At 38.2% G+C, this 23,504-nt stretch overlaps 1 protein-coding gene across 3 annotated transcripts in view; it reads left to right on the top strand.

Moving 5' to 3' along the window:
- The first annotated feature begins 20,443 nt into the window (after nt 1-20,443).
- The window catches only part of runx3 (RUNX family transcription factor 3), a 57,051-nt gene continuing 53,990 nt past the window's right edge, over nt 20,444-23,504 (top strand). The window contains exons 1-2 of one of the 3 annotated variants that reach the window (XM_056250616.1): nt 20,444-20,592; nt 20,842-20,956. In XM_056250616.1, the coding sequence (XP_056106591.1) occupies nt 20,899-20,956 (58 nt within the window). In that variant the 5' untranslated portion in view covers nt 20,444-20,592; nt 20,842-20,898. Of the gene's footprint in view, nt 20,593-20,732; nt 20,957-23,504 lie in introns of those variants that run through there. The other 2 variants (XM_056250615.1, XM_056250617.1) reach the window with 2 other exon arrangements.

Here is a 23,504-nt window from a genome sequence, read left to right as displayed (position 1 = left end):
GAGTTTAAGATTGTATTTTAGGGAAATCGAAAACGACCACGGATATGGAGACACGGGATGCAATTCGCTCTGTTGTGGAGAATATTCCCGGCATTTGCAAACTGAAGCCCGAACAAGAAGAGTGTTTGTTAAACATTTTGAATGGAGGTGATGTTTAAGTTGGGGAGAGGTGTGATTGCGTTATGTGATTGGCTTACGGGTAACCAATGATTTTATACTTCAGATTTTATACTACTTTAATTTTATACTACTTTATACCCCCCAACCCCCCCCCCCCATTATATCTTTATCGTTACAGTTATCGTCCTTGGTGTGAATGGGCCTTTACTCTACAAAAGCTCTACACAAGAGCAATATCTAGGCAAATAAATGTTTTACAGCAGAGAATAAATAGAATAATTATATTCACTAAAGGAATCTCGATGAGTTTTAAGATTGAATTAACTTCTTTTATTAGTAATATAGTAACTGAATTAACTTCCAGGCCTTAAAAACATGAGATATATCCAGATCAGTGATTGTGAGAGTCCTGCTCTTAATCTTCACTCTCATTTCAAATTCAGCTGTTTTATAAAAGAAAAGCATAGAACAACATGAGGGTTATAACAGAGGGTAATACAAGAGTAAATGTTGACAGAAGTGTTATTTGGGTGAACTACTGTCTGGAAAAAAAAAACCTGTTAAGTGTTTTTGACCATATCTACAAAAAACCCCATCATATTAAGACTTTGAGTTTGAAATATTTCGACAGGACCTGACAAGTCAATTATGTCTGTGAATGTAAACACAGTGTGCATAATGTTTGCAGAATGTCTCTTTAAATAATCACGTTCGATGAATCATATATATTATGCTGGAGAGGGCAGGAAATGCTGATGAAGTCTGCTTGTTCTCTGTTGACATGTAAAAAAACACATTTCTCCAAGGATCAATAGGACAGTCTTGTCCTTTCCCACGCCAAACATCTGACTGTACCCCCCCCCCCCCCCCCCCCCCCCTTTTGTGAGAGAAGTCTGAAAACCACGGCAATGGCCATCAAAAAACCAACAACTTCCTCTGTCGCCTGCTCACTTCCTGTTTCTGCGTCTGAGGGCCCAACGGTGCTGTGATGATTAGCCGGGCCTTTGCGTGACAGCCAGGCAGCCAGACGCTTTTAGTTTCCCCCATTCAGACCGGAAGCAGCACTATTGCAACGGTAAACTGTTTCTCACTTCTGCTGCGGCAGTCACAGGCCACAAGCTCACACACGCTGTCTGAGCATTTTATAAAATGTGTATTGTTTTGCTTCTTATTTTTTGCAGAATCATCTGTGAAATCTGTCTGCACATTTAAAAACAGGAAGTGTGACTGAGATCAGATAAAGACCCTCTCGATTTCATCCAGATCACGCTGGCATCAGTCATCAGGTGTCTCATTGGGTGTTTACTATTTATTCTCGCACCACAGATACACAAGGTTTGTGTCAATTGTAATTTGCTGTGCATAGGAAATTATTGGCTCCTGAGAGCACAAAATCATTGAAATTTTCCTAAGCATAAAGTAAAATGTATGCAATTTATGGTAGATGTTTACCTTTTATGTTTGGCCACTGTGATTTATAACTTGACATTTATTTTTATGCTTTATGCATGAAGTTCCATCTGTGCTGCTGATTTAATCATTAAAGAAAATTTTGAGTTTTTTCTTTTAAGTAAGGCATTTACAAATGCACGTCATTTTGTTATAGAAGTCCACCAATATATTGCTGGCTTGACCATGCATAATCAGATTAAGATGTCGGATGCAAGCTTAGTTGATTATTATACCTTTGACTAGTATTATGATCTGTGTATTTGTGCGTGGGTTTATCTAATTTTTGTGGAATTTTTTTTTTTTTTTGCATATTGGAAAGCCAAATTTAAGTCATGACTCACTGCATCTTTTGACTGTTTATACAGAATAAATGTGAATTTATTGGTGTGAGCACTACTGACTTTAGGTATGAAGTTTCCATGAGTCACTGGACTTGTCATAACGTCTGTCCACTAAACCTACACTTGCATTTATCACATTAGCATCAAATAGTGCTGAGATCATTTTCCATGATTAGTCGATTCCATTCTGCAATACATCAATGAGTTGTTTATCAGTGGAAGTTTTGACTGTGCACAGAAAAACAAAAACTGGTTGAGGCTGGTTTGGTGCTGGTTTAGATGGTGTAACATCACAAATAGCGGGTGAAACTGGTTGACCATCATGGTCTTTCAGGTGACATTGGTCAATCAAGGAAGCCTTGATAGTTAAGCTTGTTACAAAGACTTCTAGGTAGTTGTCTGGCCTACTCTATTTTAGAGGTTTATGTTGATATCATTTTATAAATTCTAAAATTTTAATTCTAAAAATAAAAGTATACATTCAGTAAAATGAAATATTATTATAATAAAAACAAAAGTTCAGTGCTTATACACCATTCATTTCTAGGTGATGTCCTGGACATGCAAGCTCTTGTCCGGCTACACGTATAGCGAGATCTTGTAAGCAATAGTCACCGGTTGGGTTGTGGGTACTCAGTGTGTTACACCATATAGTTTGTAATATACCTTGTTTTGGTTAAATGGCTCTTATACTGTGCTATAGCCTGGTTAAAACCAGACCATTCTCAGTTGTAACTGAGTTATGGTCTGGCAAAGCGTCATAGACAAATCATTTCCAGAGGGGCGTCACCAACGGACGTCGCGGATAGACCTAAACCCAATCAGAGCGATGAAGGAGATGACGTATGCAGAGCGGCGGAGAAACATCTCCGAGTGTTGTTCTTTGCTCGGTTTTTAACAAAAAGGAAACGTTCAAATGGCTTAAAACAGACGCGATAGCTGATTGGAACGAGTGATGTTCGACGGCGGCGTCCATCTTTGTAATGTAGGCTACAAAATCTGCTTCAAAATCCCAGCGCTGTCGTCATCGTGTAAAGCCCGCCCCAACGTTTCTGATTGGTGCCTCGATTTCGGCGGATTGGAAATGGGCTTGAATGAGCTCTTTGCCAGAGTAACTTTCAGAGCAAATCTAAATTTGCCGGAAGTTGTCTGGGTTTTCCCAGGCTAACTGTGCTAAGGTGCTTATACTATTTTTCTTTATATTTGAGTTTGAGTTTATTCACAATCCCACTTCAAACATTACAATAGGGGTACAGAATCAATTGGGTATAGTGAATGGGTCTCCCAAAGAAGCTAAGAAAGCTTATATGTGGGGGCCCATGATTTATGAAAGAGTAGTAGACAAGGTATACGCAGTTACCACCTGTAACCAGATGATGAGTAAATGCACGCAAAGCGCACCAGAACATATATAACAATACATACACATACAATCACATACATCCCAGTAATCCATGAGAAAACAGTTTTATAGGTTAATATGAAATGATTTTTTATTTGTCTTTTGAAGTTGGAGAGAGAGGTTGCTATTACTCAGCACATTTGCATTGACTGATCACATGATTCAGATGCCTTCATAGGAAAGGTCTTCAACCCTGCTCCTGGGGACTCATCCTGCGTCTCAATTCACCTACTCATACTCGGTCCTAGAAGTATACTCTTTTTGTGAAGAAAAAGTACATACTTTTGAGTGTGACTAGGCAAGCTTTGGGACATCGTCATATTTGTGTCTTTAATGGACAACTCTGTCGCTCAGATACGTGAATCCTGTCACCGTTTAAACTGCCCTGTCAATCATCTTGTCACAGTTAAAATCCTCCACATTCAATTTAATTTAATTTCCTACCGTTTTAGAGATAAATGTAGTAGCACATTGATCTGCATATCTTTACAATATCACACTGCTGTTATAAAATGTATAATAAATATAATGTGGATAACATTGAATAAATATCTTTTCATCAGGTTAGATACTCCTTTTTTAATCACTCAAACCCCTTTATCTAATGCTGCATTCATGTCTCAAGATGACAACACATGACGTTATATTTGGAGCTGTTCACGTCCTCGGACTGGGTATTATGCGTTTCTATGGCACGACTATCAACGCCTAAATGAATCTGCAGCAGTCAAGTAGGAGCTCTCAGACAATTCCCATCTTACAGTCTGTAATTACGAGCTCTACGAGGACGTGATCGCTTTTTTACAAGTGGAAATCACATAATTGCAGAAATTACGACATGGCGTGACATAACCATGGGACTTGTAGTTTTTAACACTTTTTATTTGTGTTTGTAGTTCTAATCGAATCCTTGTCCAACGCACAATGGGTTGTGGGCAGTAATAAGAGTGGTCATGGATCTGTACTTCGGATTCTAACTGGAAAAAGTAGACCATCCCGGTATCTTTGCAATACTAATTTCAACATGCTGCGAATTTGGACACAGTAATTCTAATTTCGAAAACTATTTAGGATGGATAGAATGCGAATTGGGACTCAGCACCACTGTCTTGCAAAGATTATTTCCAACCTGCTTCAGCTCACCTGGCCTATGATTTTATTCAAGCGCTACTGAAGACCTTGTGTGAGTCAGAGCGGTACCAGTGGTTTTAAATGTCATTGTGGCCTTTAAATTCTCATGACGCCCACATTTCAATGAAATACAGGTGAAATTCTTCACTTTGTATAGTATGTGTGAAATATGCATGCATGTTAGAATGGAAGCTCTGGAAGGCCATGCATTATTTTTTCCCCAGTCCTCTTTTCCAATAATCACACCTTAATATGCATTTAGAAGACCCTATTATCCAAAGTAACTGTCATTAAATTGAAGATATGCGTTTTATCAGTTCATGCATCGCCTGGAATCGAACCCATGACCTTGCTATTGCTTGCGCCATACTGTTTAAGCTACAGGAATATTGTGATCTCATAACAAAAGTTGTTTTCTTCACTTCTTTTTCTCATGAGGAAAAATAAGATGTTGCTTTCCAGTTCTCGCTTAAGCCACAAATAATTTAAACGGCATCTGTCAGACATCATGCAGACCCTCTTGTGTGCTGCCAATGAATCTGACCACATGTTCAGAGTCACTATACTGTCCATTGATAAAGTTTTAGTCTACAATGATAAAGATTTGGAAGTTGATTCTGTTAGGGTTAGATATAAAGCGATTTTACTTTGAGTCTCTGATCAAGGTCAAACTGAATTTGCTCATCCATGATGCACCAGTATGGATATATTGCGCTTACAAATTGCGTTTATTACCAGATAAGAAAAAAAAAAACTAAAAAAAAAAACTTATAAGTCGAAATCACGTTAGTTAGCTGTTTTGGAACAGAGTTTTCTTCTTGCATCTTGAGAATTAAATTATTTTTATGAAAAATTGACTGATAATTTGGTCATATATAAGTTACTTGAAAAGTTAATTTAATTTTACATCATGCAGAGTGTAGATTTAATGCATATTAACATGACGACTAAGTTAATTGACATGTTAGCCTGAAAACATTTAGAACTGACAGAAATATCAAGATTTATGATCCCTGAAAAAAGCTGATGTCTGAGTGTTATGAAACAATGTTAGGCGCTGGTTATATTTTGAAAACACATTTATTAATGTTTAAACATTAAATATTTATACATTCAATTTTATTATATTTTATCATTTTTCATTTTTTTATCATTTCATTTCGTTTATATAATTTCTCTCCTGTCTGTTGACCATGTGGCTTCCTGTGTCCTGAGGGCAAATATTACTCATCTGCAAAAAAGGCCTGGATATTTCACAAAATCCTCTGAAATCAAGGATGACATGCACCTGTATCAGCTAACATCTAGATCAGAGAGCCGATCACAATGTGGCTTCAGCTGGTTGTTGTGCAGTCATGTTGTGGATAACACATGCACGCAGGTCTTATTTGTCCTTTGCTTTGCGCCTTGCATATGTTCACCATCTTGCATCCCATCTAGCTGTTTTTGAATGCTAATCTATAAAGTAGTATAGTCATTGAATGCCAACTATCAAGTGACAAACGTCTCCATATCAAAAAATGAATAAAAAATTTGACACTTGCCTTAAAATAGCTTGAATATAACTCTACACACTTGCCTCATTTAGTATTCTAGTATTATTACTATTTAGTATTTAGGTTCTGTGAATATGCAAACTAGCCCCGCCTCCACTCACTCGCACCAGCTCAGAGACACGTTGATCTGATTGGTTACAAGGCAGTTGGGGATTTCAGAAACACCAGCTATTTGAAACCACATTTTTGAGACTGTCTTTTACTGCAATTTTAAAGAGAAAATACTCAGCAATGGTGTTGACATGAATTTGCACATAGTTTGTCTTAAAGCATATTAAAAACACCACATAGACATATAAACAACATTCAAAGCTTGATTTTCACCACAGGGGGACTTTGACCTACAATTCTATTGGAGAGAAAAGTAGTAATTTTATATAAATACCAACTATTTAACATAATTAGCCTATAGTTAATTTAGTTTTGTAACTTGTAAATGTAACTTTCACCAACCATCTTAAAATAGGCATTGGTATAAAACGCTTGATTTTTTTGCTTCATCTAAATTATTGAGTTTGAGATGCATTTAAAGATGCTTTCTACCTCCCACTTTAGTGTTGACCAGAGTTGCGTTTCGATATCTCAGACAACACACTTGAGCAATGAACCGTGAATCCGAATAAAAACCAGTTCAGCTGCATGGTTCTCTTAGTGCTTCTTTTTTGGCAGTGTGTGTGTGTGTGTGTGTGTTCATGCACTTGATTTGGTCTGATTTCCTGAGCTTTATAATGCAGTCTTTGCCCACAAACCTCTGCTGTGGCCCCAATCACAGAGCCCACAGGAGCGTTTGGCCCTTTTAACCTCCTACTGCAAACCTCTCGTACTGATAAACAAACCTCTCTATTCTGCAACCCTATAAATTTCTCCACTACTACACTATGAAGACGACACGCCGCAATGATCAAACAAAACAATGCTTCCCCGTGAACCCCCACATACCAAATGAGAATATTCACCTTGTGCCAAGTACCGTTTTTCTCATTCAGTATGTTTTTTTTACGCATTAAAAAACCCTCACTGACTAATAAAGGGGCGTACACACTGACCGTATTTGGCTGTGTAGATTTATATATATATATATATATATGTTAATTTGGCAACTTTATGGAGAATTCCATATGTTAAGCAAGCAAATATGTGGAAGAAAATTGAATGTTTTCTGAGTGAGAAACAGCTCATCTCGTATATGATGCTTCGTGTGACTCCTGCAATGTTTGTTAAAAATAAAACGGCAAAATAATTAAATTTTCATAGGAATAAAAAAAAATATACTGTACTTAAATAATGGAAAATATATAAAGAATTTATGGCTGCATGATGCATTTTCTCAGTTGAAAAGTTATTTTTAGATCTTAGTTACACACCTCTAATTTACACTAGAGTATCTCTTGATTAATATGGAATAATATACCACTGGACAGTATTATCATAACACTGTGAAACAAGCCATGAGAGGATGACACAAACAATCTGACTTTCAATTGTATATGGAAAGTTGAATAACTGTGTAAGGACAGACAGATGAGAGAAAGAGAGAGAGAGAGAGAGATAGAGAGAGAGAGAGAGAGAGAGAGAGAGAGAGAGAGAGAGAGAGAGAGAGAGAGAGAGAGAGAGAGAGAGAGAGAGAGAGAGAGAGAGAGAGAGAGAGAGAGAGAGAGAGAGAGAGAGAGAGAGATGTTTCCACACACCCACGCTTAGACACATATCGCAGTGGCGGAAACCAGACCTGAGACTATTGTCACGAAAGCTTCGTGTGTGACACAAATGATGCAGAATTCAGCATGGTGTGCTCTGCATGTGTCCTCATAGTCAATTCCTTCATTTGTGTGCAGTAGAGCTTGAACTACAACCACAAACCCTGCAAACACCTGCCCCACCGTGAGACAGAACGAGCACTGACTATCTGCTCTTTGGATCAAACATTTGTTTGAGATCTTTCTGCGTGATTGTTTTACTGATGTTCTAAACAAAACAAAACAAAACACAAGAGTATGGATGCAGCAATTATGAAATTAATTGAACAAATTGTACAACACATTTTAATTAATGATTTAATTGTGTAATATTGTCTAAACGTCACCGGTAATAATACACACTAAAAATTGCTAGGTTGTTTTAACCCAAATTTGGGTCAAATATGGACAAACCCAAAAATTGGGTTAAAATTTCATTTAAAAATGTAACCCAACGGCTGGGTTCGTCCATATTTGACCAACCCAACATTTTTAGAGTGTAATAATAATACTTTTATGTAGTTTTATGTAGTACATTATGTGTGTGTGTGTGTATACATAAATATTATACAAGTCTAATAATAATAATAATAATATGTATTATTATTATTATTAATAATAATCGATTTGTATAATATTTTTTATATTTATAAAATATATATTTATTCATTTCATTATACTTTCGAAAATTCTATTTGGAAACAGAATATGCAAAGCTCACCATTGTGTAAAAAAAACACGTTTAAAAATAGATTTCTGCATTCGCTTACACTCTAAACAATGCTGGGTTGTTTTAACCCAAAATTGGGTCAAATATGGACAAACCCAAATGTTGGGTTAAAATGTAATTTAAATTTTAACCCAACTTCAACTTTCACTTTCAACTGTACATTTTTTAATTACATTTTTAACCCAACATTTGGGTTTGTCCATATTTGACCCAAATTTGGGTTGAAATAACCCAGCAATTTTTAGAGTGTAAAATTCCTTTATTTGGACAGATTTGGACGGAAGAACATGATGGTCACGGTTCTCTCAAATGATTTTTCACAATAGATCAATTGATTTTGTAATTTTGCTGTAATAGGCCCACAACAGACATGGTTTCATTAGAGTGTGTCCATTTCAGATTAGTACCATGTGTTTTATGTGCTCTATTATGATGTGCAGTTTGTGTGTGTGTGAGTATTTCACACAGCATGTTCACATCAATGTGCAGAGTAACAAAGGAAAGCGTGGGAAATGGCTGTGTGGTCTTGACAAGTCAAACAGAGAAAAGAAAAATAGAGAAAGAGAAGACTTTAATTAAAAGTGTGATGATATCTTCAGAATAAAAGGTTTGCATCACCACACTGTAGCACAGAGAAACGCATCAGCTGATGTGATGATCAAAAAATTATATATTCACAGACACAAGGAAAAAACATACATACACATGTAAAAATTTAAACAGACCTGTTTAGGAACATGCATACACACACATGCTCAGAAAATGGTAAGTTCTGGATGTCAAGCGAGGACAAACTGGAGGCAAGAGATTTAAATAAATCTCTTTTTTTCTCTCAAATGAAACACGCTCTCTGATTCACAGGATTTCTCTGAACCAAATGAGTGATGGGTCCAACTGAAAGCAGGTCATACCAACCGCACAACTAACCATGGAACACACACACACACACACACACAAATAGAGCCGTTCTAACATGGAACACAAACACACTTCACACACACAGCCACTTTACCATGGAACACTCATTTCTCAACCCTGCGTCACATCCCTACCCAGAATGCACTCTGGCTGCGGTGACTCATGGCATTCTGATAATCACCCAAAAACTGAAGTTCCACAGAACTTGAAAGTGTGTATTTGAGGGGGTGTAAAAAACTAGATGCATGGATTTGCAAATAAACAGAATTCAATTGTAATATAATTTTCATGTATTTTTTTAATTCAAATTGTCACTCAAATTAATCAAATTAAACCGTGTAACAATATATCGCAATGCAAAAATGCAACAATATGTATCGTAGAGAGTGACAATATGTATTGTGTATAATTCAACCAAAATAAAAAATACTGTGTGAGAAAAAATTCAAGTTTAAAGATTTTTACTGTCGGTACTACATTAAAGGGGAACTTGGCAACTATTCAACTGAATAAAACCGTTGAAAAATCATTTGGATGGTTTAATAACCTGTTCTGGAGAGAATGGTGACTTTCCCCGCTCCCCCGAGCGTCCCCAGGAGGCGGAAACCATCCTTGCAACATGGGGACTAGCGTCCCGGTAAGTTGGAAATAGGAAGTCTCATGAGAAGCGAGAACGAGCGAGAAACACGAACTGCTTTATGGCAATTCGACATAATTCTATGATACTGTGTATGATGTATTACCCACTCGGTAGACATGCTCCACACGATAGAGTTTGTCCGGCTCCGATAATAACAAATGCACATGAGCAGCGGTAGAAAGCGGGAGGAAGGCGCCGCAAGTGAGGTTTTTTTACGACAGTGTTGTGAAATATACGCCCCACAACTGTAGGGGAGCTCGATGAGAAAACATGCCCAACAAAAGTGAAAATCAGCGAAGAAATTACTAGAGTTACCGGTTTCACTTTATTTGGATGGTCCCTTTAACACATTCTGTTGACTATAAGTAACGTTACACCTACATGTCTACTAACTCTCCTTAGAGTGTTAGTAGATTATTAATAGACTGGTAGGGTTAGGGTTAGAATAAGTTGAGATGTAGTTGCACACTCTAAACAATGCTGGGTTGTTAGAACCCAAATTTGGGTGAAATATGGACAGACCCAAATGTTGGGTTAAAAATGTAATTTCAAATTTTAACCCAACTATAACTTTCACTTTCAACTGTACATTTTTTAATTGCATTTTTAACCCAACATTTGGGTTTGTCCATATTTGACCCAAATTTGGGTTGAAACAACCCAGCATTTTTTTAGAGTGCATAGTTACTTATAGTCAGTAGACTGTCTGTTGGAGGACCATCACAATAAAGAGTTATCAGATATTAATCAGACAGTCTACTAATACTCTAATGACAGTCAGTTGACATGTACACTCACCGGCCACTTTATTAGGTACCCCATGCTAGTAACGGGTTGGACCCCCTTTTGCCTTCAGAACTGCCTCAATTCTTCGTGGCATAGATTCAACAAGGTGCTGGAAGCATTCCTCAGGGAGTTTGGTCCATATTGACATGATGGCATCACACAGTTGCCGCAGATTTGTCGGCTGCACATCCATGATGCGAATCTCCCGTTCCACCACATCCCAAAGATGCTCTATTGGGTTGAGATCTGGTGACTGTGGAGGCCATTTTAGTACAGTGAACTCATTGTCATGTTCAAGAAACCAATTTGAAATGATTAGAGCTTTGTGACATGGTGGAAGTAGCCATCAGAGGATGGGTACATGGTGGCCATAAAGGGATGGACATGGTCAGAAACAATGCTCAGGTAGGCCGTGGCATTTAAACGATGCCCAATTGGCACTAAGGGGCCTAAAGTGTGCCAGGAAAACATCCCCCACACCATTACACCACCACCACCAGCCTGCACAGTGGTAACAAGGCATGATGGTTCCATGTTCTCATTCTGTTTACGCCAAATTCTGACTCTAACATCTGAATGTCTCAACAGAAATCGAGACTCATCAGACCAGGCAACATTTTTCCAGTCTTCAACTGTTCAATTTTGGTGAGCTCTTGCAAATTGTAGCCTCTTTTTCCTATTTGTAGTGGAGATGAGTGGTACCCGGTGGAGTCTTCTGCTGTTGTAGCCCATCCGCCTCAAGGTTGTGCGTGTTGTGGCTTCACAAATGCTTTGCTGCATACCTCGGTTGTAACGAGTGGTTATTTCAGTCACTGTTGCCCTTCTATCAGCTCGAACCAGTCTGGCCATTCTCCTCTGACCTCTGGCATCAACAAGGCATTTCCGCCCACAGAACTGCCGCTCACTGGATGTTTTTTCTTTTTCGGACCATTCTCTGTAAACCCTAGAGATGGTTGTGCGTGAAAATCCCAGTAGATTAGCAGTTTCTGAAATACTCAGACCAGCCCTTCTGGCACCAACAATCATGCCACGTTCAAAGTCACTCAAATCAACTTTCTTCCCCATACTGATGCTCGGTTTGAACTGCAGGAGATTGTCTTGACCATATCTACATGCCTGAATGCACTGAGTTGCCGCCATGTGATTGGCTGCTTAGAAATTAAGTGTTAACGAGCAGTTGGACAGGTGTACCTAATAAAGTGGCCGGTGAGTGTAGTTGCAATAGTCACCAGAATGTTTAAAAGGGACCATCAAAATAAAGTGTTACCGAGTTGCCAAGTTCCCCTTTAAACTACTGTATATAATGCTTAATATGATGTATAATATAATAATGCAATGGGGGAATATTTGTGGGTCCTGATAATGCCGAATGTTGTATGTTACCAGCAAAAAGTGTCCTATATTATATGAAATATATGACAGAGTGCAAGCATTTTCATCTAAAATAATTATTTTTTTAGCTTCAGAATCATGAATATTTTTATTTTGGTGTCACTATTGTCCTGTGCTTTGGGTTTCCAGCACCAAGCCTATTCATTTACACCCACAATGTAATATCAAATTTATATCAACAATACGTTTTTTGTTAACCTTTTATCATATGTCTTGGAGTATCGCAATAATATCATATCGTGATATACATCGAATCGTGACGTGAGGGTATCGTTACACCCCTAGAAATGCATAGAAGCATTTTCACTGGTTTCAGACCCCATATCTAGTGCTTACCAGGGGCGTTTGAGATTGGTGGGGACATCCCCAGAAGGAATCAGGAAATGAATAGGATTAATAGGATAATATTAAGGTTTTTAGTCTATATTGACCTCAACAATACGTTAATGAATTCTGTAATGGCTTGACTTTACTCCGTTCATAGTGCAATGTAATAGTGCAATACGGTTTTGTTCCTTGCTTTTTGAAGAAGACAAACACATGTCTATTAATTATTATTTAATTTTAAATCAAAATTGTAATCGTTTTTTTCTGTTTATATCACGTGTGTACATCTAAACACCCACTGTGCTGTTGAACTGTGCTGTTGGTTAGCATGCATTATCTCATTTCTCCATGTGATGGTATGATTTTATCAGGACTGCAGACAGATCACATCCATCCGACAGAGAGATTGCATGCATGCAACATTAACTCTTAAAGGTAACGATTCATTCATTGGTCACATTGATTGGTAATGTGTGTACAGTGACTCCAAAACTACTTTCACAGCACACTACATTGTTTTGTGAAATTGTTGCTTAAAACGCATGCTATCTTTCTTTAAAAATACCCACTACTTGATGTGGTTTTGTATGTATTGCAATTGACATTCAAACATTTCTAAGTGTGACTTAAGTTTGTTTTGGGGCTGTTGTACATTAGCTGTATTATATGCACGCACACAGTCTACTGCATGTAAATGTGTCTACATTCAGTGAGAACAACATCTCTACATCCTGTCCCAAGCCCTGAGCTCTTCTTTTTGTCTGGCACATTCAAACCTCTGTCTGCACCACAGGAAATCAACAGGTCTAATATACACACACACACACATACAGACGACTAAACCCCATACGTAGACACATACAACCATGCATGCATTTTGAGCTGTGTGTCAGCACTGTAGCACGCAACTGCATGACAACACGCACATCGCACACGAACAAAACCGTGCATAAACACATGAACAAAAATATAAATGCAAGGTCAACCGTGTACACACAGATGCAAGCAACGAGAGGGAAATAGATGCATTTAAGGCATACAAAATTGGTAAGTCATCTGCAGAGTTACTGCAGAAACCCCAAACAAGTCTGGCATGTGAAGTGATGAGTTTGTTTCATCAAAGCCATCCGCTAACGAAACTGAGAAAATCAGATGCTCTGCTCGGGCAGTGGGAGAGAGTGGGAGAGAGAAAACGAGAAATGCGAACAAGGGATATACTGGCACGGCTGTGTGTGACACACATCTGCATGTTTGAAGTGCTCTGAATGGTAAGGAGCAGAGGTTGGTGGTTGGGTTTTGGTCGACCATGCTTTGGCCCAGATCTGGTGTGATCTGGTCTGGTCTGGTTTGAGGAATGTGAGATGGTGAATCTTGAGGTGGAGAGCGTGGCTTTCAGAGCTCCCACGCACTGGAGTCTGCCAGTGGAACTCTGTAACCCCACATTAAAGTAGTTTCACCCCGTCAGCAGCTAATGTGGACGAGGTCATTATGGTGATGCCCCATGGAGGACATCACAAAAATGACGAAGGCAAAGCAGCTAAGGAAGCTAATTTTAACACAAATAAATCTGATTTACACTATTATACTGCAAAGAACTATTATACTGTTTGTTTATAGTGAAAAATATCTAAATATATGCAGAAAAAAATGCTTTTCCACTGTCGGTCCGAACAGTTCTCATTGCGTAACCGTCCCATTCCGTGCCGATCCGGGCCAGCTGTTACGGTTACTGTTTCATTTTCCACTGTGGTGCTGATAGCGGCCGCTCTTTGGAATGTAATACAAACGTCGTGATTGTGATTGTTGGGATACTGCATATTACACTTTGTGCATGGACGATAGCCATTAAGTTGTTTTCGGTGAGATCATTGACTTTTCTATGAATATTGGATGTTTTTGTTTTTTTGCGTCTGCCTATATCTTAGCTTAAAATGATAGTTCACCCAAAAATAACAATTCTGTCATCAATAATAACTTAATATCTTCTTTTGTGTTCTACAGATGAAAAAATAATGATGTTCAATAATGCACAGAGTCAGACATGCTCTAATGCTGCCTTCTTTAGGTCTAATGCTGCCTTCTTTAGGCCCCTTAAGTTGCATAGCTATTACATATTTAAAACAGTAATATCCTATACTAAACTAATATTGACAAACTATATATCATTTGAAAGCTTACAATCTGTAGTTTTCATATTTGGTTTCAGATTGATTTTCAAAATAAAGTACAGAAGAGCGGTAATCTATCAATTTGCAACAAGAATATTTTCATACTCCTAAGGCGTGTTATAAGACCTTTATTTTGAAATAGTGATGAACATGAAAATCATGAAAGAATGGTAGAAACCTCAGTTTGTTTTCATGCCAATAGTTCCATTAATTTTTTTTTTAGAAAAAAAGGTCTGAAAATGTTTTAAATATAAAGAAAAAAATTATAGATTCACCATTTGTGATGTGGTAGCGAGCTATAACGCACATGCGTGTTATTTTTATGTGATTATTGAGGTTGAATTCATATCAAAATATGCCAAACTTCCCTTACTACTTCTGAATAGGATGCCTACTTCATAAATTGTATGAAAATAGTGGAAATAATGGTTCAGATCACTCAAAACACATATGGAAATGGAGGCGCCCTTATATGGGCAGTAATGGAGTCTGGTTGTGACCTAAGTGAAAAAGAAACACTGGCGAGTGAAAAAGTTCGGTACTGCGCCCAAACAAAATCTTACTGAAAGCTCATTTTTGGAGATATCAACCTAAAATTTTAAACACAACTTGTTCAGAGTTTTGGCTTTGATTTCTTGCAGTTTTAGAGTCCACCATGTTTTGAAAAAATATATTTTATATAATAATTTTTTTGCATTTTCATAAACTCAAACGTCTATAACTTTTTTTCTGTTTCACTTTCTTAATTTATTTAACTTCTACAAAAATCTGCCAAATGTCTTCTTTAAAACAAGACCAATCTATGTTCCAAAGCATTCTTGAATTACAACCATTTAAGTTCGGATTGTGCATTTTCATGTTTATTCAAAAGAGGGGGCGCGACACTTAAGAGGTTAATACGGCAGCGTTGCATACAGTATATTCACAGTGAAGAATGCAATCATTAAAATTTTTGGGTGAACTGTCCCTTTAAAGAAATTACTCAAATAATTGCACTAGTCAAATTAAGTGTTAGTTTTGAAGTTCTTAGTCCTCAAAATAGTGACATGACCTGATTAAACTATATGAGTATTCGCACTAACACTATAACTGTAGAGAGGACTGACAACAATGCATTCTCATGAGAAACAAATATTTTTTGAAAGCCACATAAACCCGACACACTTGATCTTTAAGGAACTAAACGAAGTGGATGTTGGAGGCTGTGTGAAATATTGGAGTGCAGGGTGCAGATTGGGCATTTCAGTTACAAAGAATTTGTCCACAGATAGTGTGGCTGTATTTGTGTGTGTGAAAGAGATTGGAAAGTAACACTTTAATCACATTTAAAGGCATCATTGACGTAGGAAACCTGTAACATCTTGTGGGTCACATATGATATTCGCTATATTGAACCCTCATTAATATGCACCAATGGAATTTAGCATTTAGCCCGAATGCTTTTTTCTTTAATATTTAGTTTCAGAAGAAAATACGGTCGGCTGGTATGTTTTTCTTCCAGTAAAGGCTCTGTGGTTGAGAGAGAGTGTGTGAGAAAGCAGAAGGCGGGAAGTGCGGGTACAGCTCTGTGGAAAGGGGCGGAGCTTATCAGACTGGCAAGGCGATAAACAGGCCAAAGTGTTTTTTTTTTATCTCTCGCTTTCTCTCGTTTAAGATGTAGCCTAAACTTGATAATTGCTTTTATTGTACAAACAATTTTTTTTTTTTACAACGAAAAGAAGTTCAGCCTGTTTTGACTTAATGTGCTGTCTTTTCTAACTAATGAACTTACAGTTTTCCTGTGGCAGACAAAAAAGTAAAAGACTTACATTGATTGAATGTTGAAAGTGAATGATTTGCGATTCCTATTATTTACCAAAAAATCCATTTGCATCAGCAGTGGCAAGAAAAAAAGTTGAATCGAAACCACCATCAGATATGGCACCTGTGGGAAAAAAGGATCCAACACTTATTTGAGCTTTACGTTATTTTAGAAGTGTGAGAAGCCAGGGATTGACACAAATGTTATCTTTCATTAACACATATGAGCATCCACTTCCCCATAGAAAGGGCCTAAAACAGGACTAGTCAAAAACAGACAAACAAGATTAGTTTAGAAAAAGTGCTATAATAATGATGTAGCAAACAGGAGTAAAAACAACCAAATTGGTCACACTTTAGATTAGGGTCCAGTTCCCTACTACCTATTACCTATGACTTTTGCCTCAATAAACTCCTAATTACTGCTTATTAATAGTTAGTAAGTTAGTTGTTAAGTTTAGGTATTAAGGGACGTAAAATATGGTAATGCAGAATAAGGCATTAATATGTGCTTTATAAGTACTAATAAATAGCTAATATCTTAGTAATATGCATGCTAATTAACTCGTTAATAGTGAGATTTGGACCCTAAACTAAAGTGTAACCAATTAATTTTTAGCCATTATGTTTAAATATTTCTAAACAGATCAACACTAAGATCTGACATTAATCAATTACTGATTAATGATTATAAGGAAATATTTTTGGTTTTGTACCATTAGATTCAGTAACGTCATTTGCAGTGCTGATTCTCCCATAAAAGTACTTTTAACTACTTTTCCTGATTTTCATATGCTTAAGTGCTTCAAATATACTGTAATCAAATGTAATGTGGTTTGATTATGTGATGTGATCTAATGTGAGTTTGTGATTCCTCTTGGAGCAGGTTGGTTTGGTTCATGGCTTTAATGTGGAGGAAAAAAAAAAGGGAAAAAACCTTCAAAACACAAATTTTAGGAGGTCGGTTTTGTGCTCTCTCTCTCTCTCTCTCTCTCTCTCTCTCTCTCTCTCTCTCTCTCTCTCTCTCTCTCTCTCTCTCTCTCTCAATATATATATATATATAATATTGATATATAAATTCACTGAGAATGATCATTTGAGTTTCCACAGAGAGAAGAGATGACAGTAGAAAGCGATCAGATGTGGGACAGGCAGAGTGTGCGCGGGAACACGTTGAACGCTGCTGTGAAAGGTTGCTTTTGTGTGGTTAATTTTCTGCTGAAATGGTCTGACAAACATCTTTTTTCCCTGCCGATGAATTAACTACACATTCACAGCTCCTTATAGATGTTAACACATCCTAAAAAGTCATCATGTCAGCATACAACTAATTGTTGATCTTGCATTTTCTGCTAAGCGGGTTAATATCACGCACATATAGCGCTACAGCATTGTGGAATCAAGCATGTTTTAACGTTAAATATATATTATATATATATATATATATATATATATATATATACAGTGCTATTTATAGTATTTTAAAATGTAATATAATGTAATTACAAGTATTTAATTTTTGGATTCTGATTAAGATCACTATAAGAAAGTTAAAGGTGAAATAATTTCTACCAGATGTCACCAGAATTTCTCAATTAATTATCATTTTCAAACATATTTCCATTAATTGGAAAACCAGACAGTCCTGCCCCAAACTCAAATGATTCAAATGAGTCAATATTACTTTAATAGGATAAACTTTCATCTTAACAAATGAAACGTCACAGGATGAATCACAAAACCTGTGACTCTGGGATTAATGAAATCGAAATGGCCGACTGTAGTTCGTTTCTCATATTCCTTTCTCATCCTTCCATCCAAGAGCCTAGAACCCCCTTCAGCGGCATAGACAGATTTAGACTCTGGGCGTTTGCTTTTGGTCCGAAAATGCGTTTGAAGTGAAGATGGCCACCTCATCACTGTATTTTTCCTTCTGTCCTTTGCTGTGTTCCCCCTTTATGAGTTGCACATGGGGCAGCCTGCAATTTATTCACCACAAAATAAGCCCCTGCACATCTGCGCTCGCGACCGCACGCTCTAGCCACCGCCCCGCTCTGCCCCACCCGTGGGGTGGAGGGACATTGGCAACGTTTGGCCCACCGCAGGTCTCTCAGCAAAACACTACAGTTATATTAAACTTAAATACAGGGGCTTGATAAACAAGAGAGAGAGGAAGAAAAAAAAACATCTCTGTCCGATTGCTGCCGCACTGCTTCGACCATTTTTGCTTGTGGTTAGTGAACGACGCTGCTAAGAAACCCTTTTCCCAAAACACAGAGCAGATGGTGTTTGTGTCTGAGGAAAGAAGCTGGACGGCCCCATCCTCAACGTCCGATACACACTCTTCGGGAATACACGCACTTGTGGTGTACTTCCTAAATTTATACACAGTTATAATGTGCATAAAAATGTGAATATGTCTGTTGGACATCCAAATTGACTCCATTTAATGTCTTAATACGTTTCCTCTGTGCACATTATTCCAAATTTAAAATAAAAAAAATGTTAAAGTGATTTAGTCATTTTAGGCAACCATAATGAAGTCTTTCTAATTTTCCCACTTGCAAGTAATTAACATTACTAACTTACTAGTTAGTTTAACATTACAGCAACAGTAGGAAATAACGATATATTGTATGCATCAAGATGCTCTTGAGGGTAAATTTGACCTACAGACTGCATTTACTCAAAAAACAAAAAACAAAAAAAACTTCCATACCATTCTGGTCCTGAATACCCATCATTGGATCCTATCAATTCCTAATGACTAAAATAAAGTCCCGCTACAGTCTTCTTCCTATATTCTGTTTTACTCATGTGAAAATGACGTTTAACCAGCAGATCCCACAGAGGTGCACACACAAACACACACTGACCGAGCTGGGTCATTCTCATAGGGGAAACTTTGAGATTGATTTGCATGTGTATATGTGTGAGGTTGGAATAAGGTTGATAAAAAGCCCTGAAGTCATTCTGTGGCTTCACCATAGGCCACACTCCCTGGAAGTGTGTTATTTGCCACACACACACACACACACACACACACACACACACACACACACACACACACACACACACACACACACACACACACACACACACACACACACACACACACACACACACACACACACTTCCACTGTGTCATTTTCCTTGTGTTGCCGGCTGACCAGCACACAAGTGCTCATTTTCATGGCACTGTGGTTACAACATCAGCTCAATCACACACACACACACACACACACACATACACACACTATCTGTCTGTCGTTGCACGTGAGGTTCATTCTAGGGATGAATTTCACACGCACACATATGCATAACATGCACCGTTAGATGGTGTAGATAAACAGATACACATGCTTGCTTTTAACAGGGCCACTGAAATCAGGCCATTCATGAAAGGTGTGTTAAACACCGCAAATATTTCGGAAATAAAAAGTAGGCCGCCCACAGCCATATTAAACTGTGAGAGCAGAGAGTATTGAGGACAAATGAGGGTAAAAAGAGAGCGGGAGGACGAATGAAATGACTGGCATGGCTGTTTCTAATGAGACTAACATTGATAAACTATCAAGTGGTGAATGAGGGTGGAAGGGTGGTTTAACAGGCCCCAAAACCACCAAAACACACTTCAACACTCTCTTTCCCCAAATAATTCTCTTCTGTCCCGCATTTTCTGCAATTTGTTTCACTCGAGAGTTTGTGTTGGGTATGAGCTGTGTATTTTTGTGGTCCCTCTTACAGAAGGCCACATCATCCTCTGAGAAACCATTCAAAAAACAACTATCAGCCAATCATGGCTGAGAAACACACATTGGAAGGAAAAGAGAACTTCACTGCATGCAAGTGAGAGAGAGGGAGTCATGTGACCTGAGTTCCACCAATCAGATCATGGGATTGCCGTGCAGCAGCATTACCGCGGGAGCCGTGACCTCGGATACCTCAGACATGCGACTGACAGGCCGTTACCACGGAGATCACCATTGCAAGAGCGTCAGACACCTGAACTTTCAACTATCTGACTAGACCACGTAGACACTACAACAACCACTTCTAGAGAGAGACAGACATACAAAAGTGTCCATTGTCAAAGGTGAGTCCATCTCTCAGTTGCTATCCTCACTTAGTCTTTCTCTCTCTCTCTTTCTCTGTCTCTCTCTCTCTCTCTCTCTCTCTCTCTCTCTCACTCTCTATCGCTCGCTCTCACCACACGGCACATATGCTGTTCTGTTAGTCGGCTTGTGGCGAAAGATTCCTGTGGCACTCTCAAACCCCAAATTCTTGGTTGCAGGCAGTCTATGTAGTTTCTCTATTTCTTTTTCTCTGACTGTCATTCTCTCAGGCTGACAGTCGGTAAGGCGGCGGAGAGGCCAGATCTTTTCCCTCCTGAGCGGGACACATGGCTTCAAACAGCATCTTCGACACATTCTCCAGCTACTCTCCCAGTTTACTGCGAGGTAAGTCACCCGTCGTGGCATTCCCCTCCCTCCTTCTCCGCCAGTGTGGTGTCCAGAAAGCTAGTTTTGGTAGTTGTAACGTTCATACGAGAATGTCTGGTGTGTCTGCTGTAGCTTGCATGTGTGTCTGTGGCAGTTTAGCAGTTATGAACGTTTGACAGTACATGTGGGTTTGACGTGTTGTATATGGACTACAAACTTCCTATAATAACACTTTTTAAAGTGCAACCTGACAGTTTCCAGTAAAGGGCAGTTAATGCTTGTTTTGTTTTGTAACAAACTGACTGATTTAAATGTCTCCGTTGATGTAACAAAGCATCATATAGATGTTGTGTGTCGAGCCTGTGTTACCGTGTGTCAAGGTACAAATGAAACCTAGATCTGGGTATTCAATGCACAAATCTGTCTTCAGATGTAAATTGCATCTACAAACTTGGAGCCTAAGTTACCTGCGCATTTGTCCGTCTTAAGATGTTTGTTTTATAATGCCGCAGTCTGTTTGGAGCAGTTCTGATGGGTTTGGATCATAATGGCCTGCTCACCGCAAGCATTAGCACTATAAACGCACTCTTAGCGCAGGGCGCAAGGGAGGAACCAGCTAGACCAACCTTTACTGGAACTCACAAACCAGTCAACTTCTGGAGCCAGGGCACTCTCGGCCTTTCTGTGGTCGCTGTGTATATGTGTGGGTACGAGCCCAAGTCAACATTAGTGATTTACTGGCATCTGCATCTCCTGAGCGCCTCAGAAGAGGCCATTTGTCACTATGGCAACGTCAACATGTGATGAGGTGCTTCCTGTCCTAGAATTGAGGTTTTGTTTTAAAAACAATGGCGAATCATTATCCTCATGCAATACTCATTTAGGGTGGGATGGTGAAGTTTAAAGTTTACGTGAAGTCACAGCTGATCCTTGTGCTGTGTTGAAAACCCTGTAACACCTTTTGCGTTCCCGGTCAAAAATAACCGGCCTTTTAAAAATTGCTTGTAAATCGCTTATAATGCTATATTATCACCAAATATTGGATTCAATCTTTTTGTCAACTTGTTTTCTTTCAGTTAGGACATGTTTTGTATTTATTTCTGAAACTTATTGATCATATGACTTAACTTAACTTAACTTAAGTTATAACTTAACCATTGATCTGAGGATAAAGTTCATCTCTGAAAAAGAAAGCCTGTAATACTCAAAATAGTTTGTTTGTGTACATAAATGTGTGTGTGTGTGTGTGTGTGTGTGTACATGCATAGGTCCAAGGCCTTTAGCTTTGCAAGCACACATGTAATGTGAACATGAACATGATGAACATGCTCCTGGACACTAAGTGTTTCTCTTATTTTCGATATTCCCCATTCATTTTCAATGGATGTTCATTTTTGAACATTATAAGCTCAGATCAATGAGGCCTACAATCAGTCAGTTTCAAAAAAAAAAATACAAATCATGTCCCAATTTATATAAAACAGGTTGACAGCTATTGAAGCTTTTTTTTTTTTTTTTGAAGGCTGGTCATTTCTGACTGGGAATACCACATGTGTGACTTTGTGCCATTGTGTACACCTCCTGGGTGAACATTAAAGCACATTAGTGTGATAAATTGTACAGAAAATAAAAAAAATGTATTCAATGTTGTCAAAATTACCCACAAATAATGCTTAAAACCGAATAAAACCTGAACATGTGGATGTACCTGGTCTAATTGTGCATGATGCATCACTGCACATTACTCCAAATTAAAAATGGCTGTCTTCATAATGATTTTCTTAGTCAGCTGACATCACATATCCCTCCAACCACCTGTCATTCTCCCAGTATTTGTAATGCCCAGTTTTCACAATCCAGTCAGTTCCCAATGGATAAATTCAAGTCCCCTCCTACATTTTTCGAAGTTTTACTTAGAAATATGTAATATTAAGGAAGTAAAACTGCCTTTATGTTGAGTATTTTGTTAATCATTTTGTCTGATTACACAAATTTCATATATATAATACGTATATATAATTTTATATACAAAACTCAGAGCCATAATCCACTCCTCGCTATGTTTTGCCTATTTCTTTTTCTCCCACTGTTTTGAGTGGCTTATTGATTTTATAAAATGCGTGTAATTACCTGATATAAGATGCCAATGTTTAATAAAACGTGCAGTTTAAAGGGTTAGTTCACCCAAAAATGAAAATGATGTCATTAATGACTCTCCCTCATGTTAGTGTGAAGAAGAAAAATGTAAAAACTTTTAAATATCAATCTGCACATGCGAGGGACATTGGTTATGCTCATTTTTGCTTGGTCCTTTCAAGTTATCTTGAGTAAAACCGCAAAAAATTTCATGAAGCCCCTACAAAAGACCTGAATCGGAAGCGATGTGATCTGTTTTCCGGCTTGGTCACGTGACGCTCGGCATAAAGCCTATTGTCTTCCGGTTCTGTTGTGGATCCGCGTTCAGTGCCGCTGCTGACGTAAGACGCTGCTGACGTGTGTCTGGTGTGTGTGTGTGTGTGTGTGTGTGTGTGTGTGTGTCTGGTGCGCCCGAGCTTCGTTTACAGTC

The sequence above is a fragment of the Rhinichthys klamathensis genome, unplaced genomic scaffold (assembly GCF_029890125.1).
Source record: "Rhinichthys klamathensis goyatoka isolate OS25496 unplaced genomic scaffold, OSU_Roscu_1.1 h1tg000072l_1, whole genome shotgun sequence".
Taxonomy (NCBI): domain Eukaryota; kingdom Metazoa; phylum Chordata; class Actinopteri; order Cypriniformes; family Leuciscidae; genus Rhinichthys; species Rhinichthys klamathensis.
This window is presented reverse-complemented; position numbering and strand designations above follow the sequence as displayed.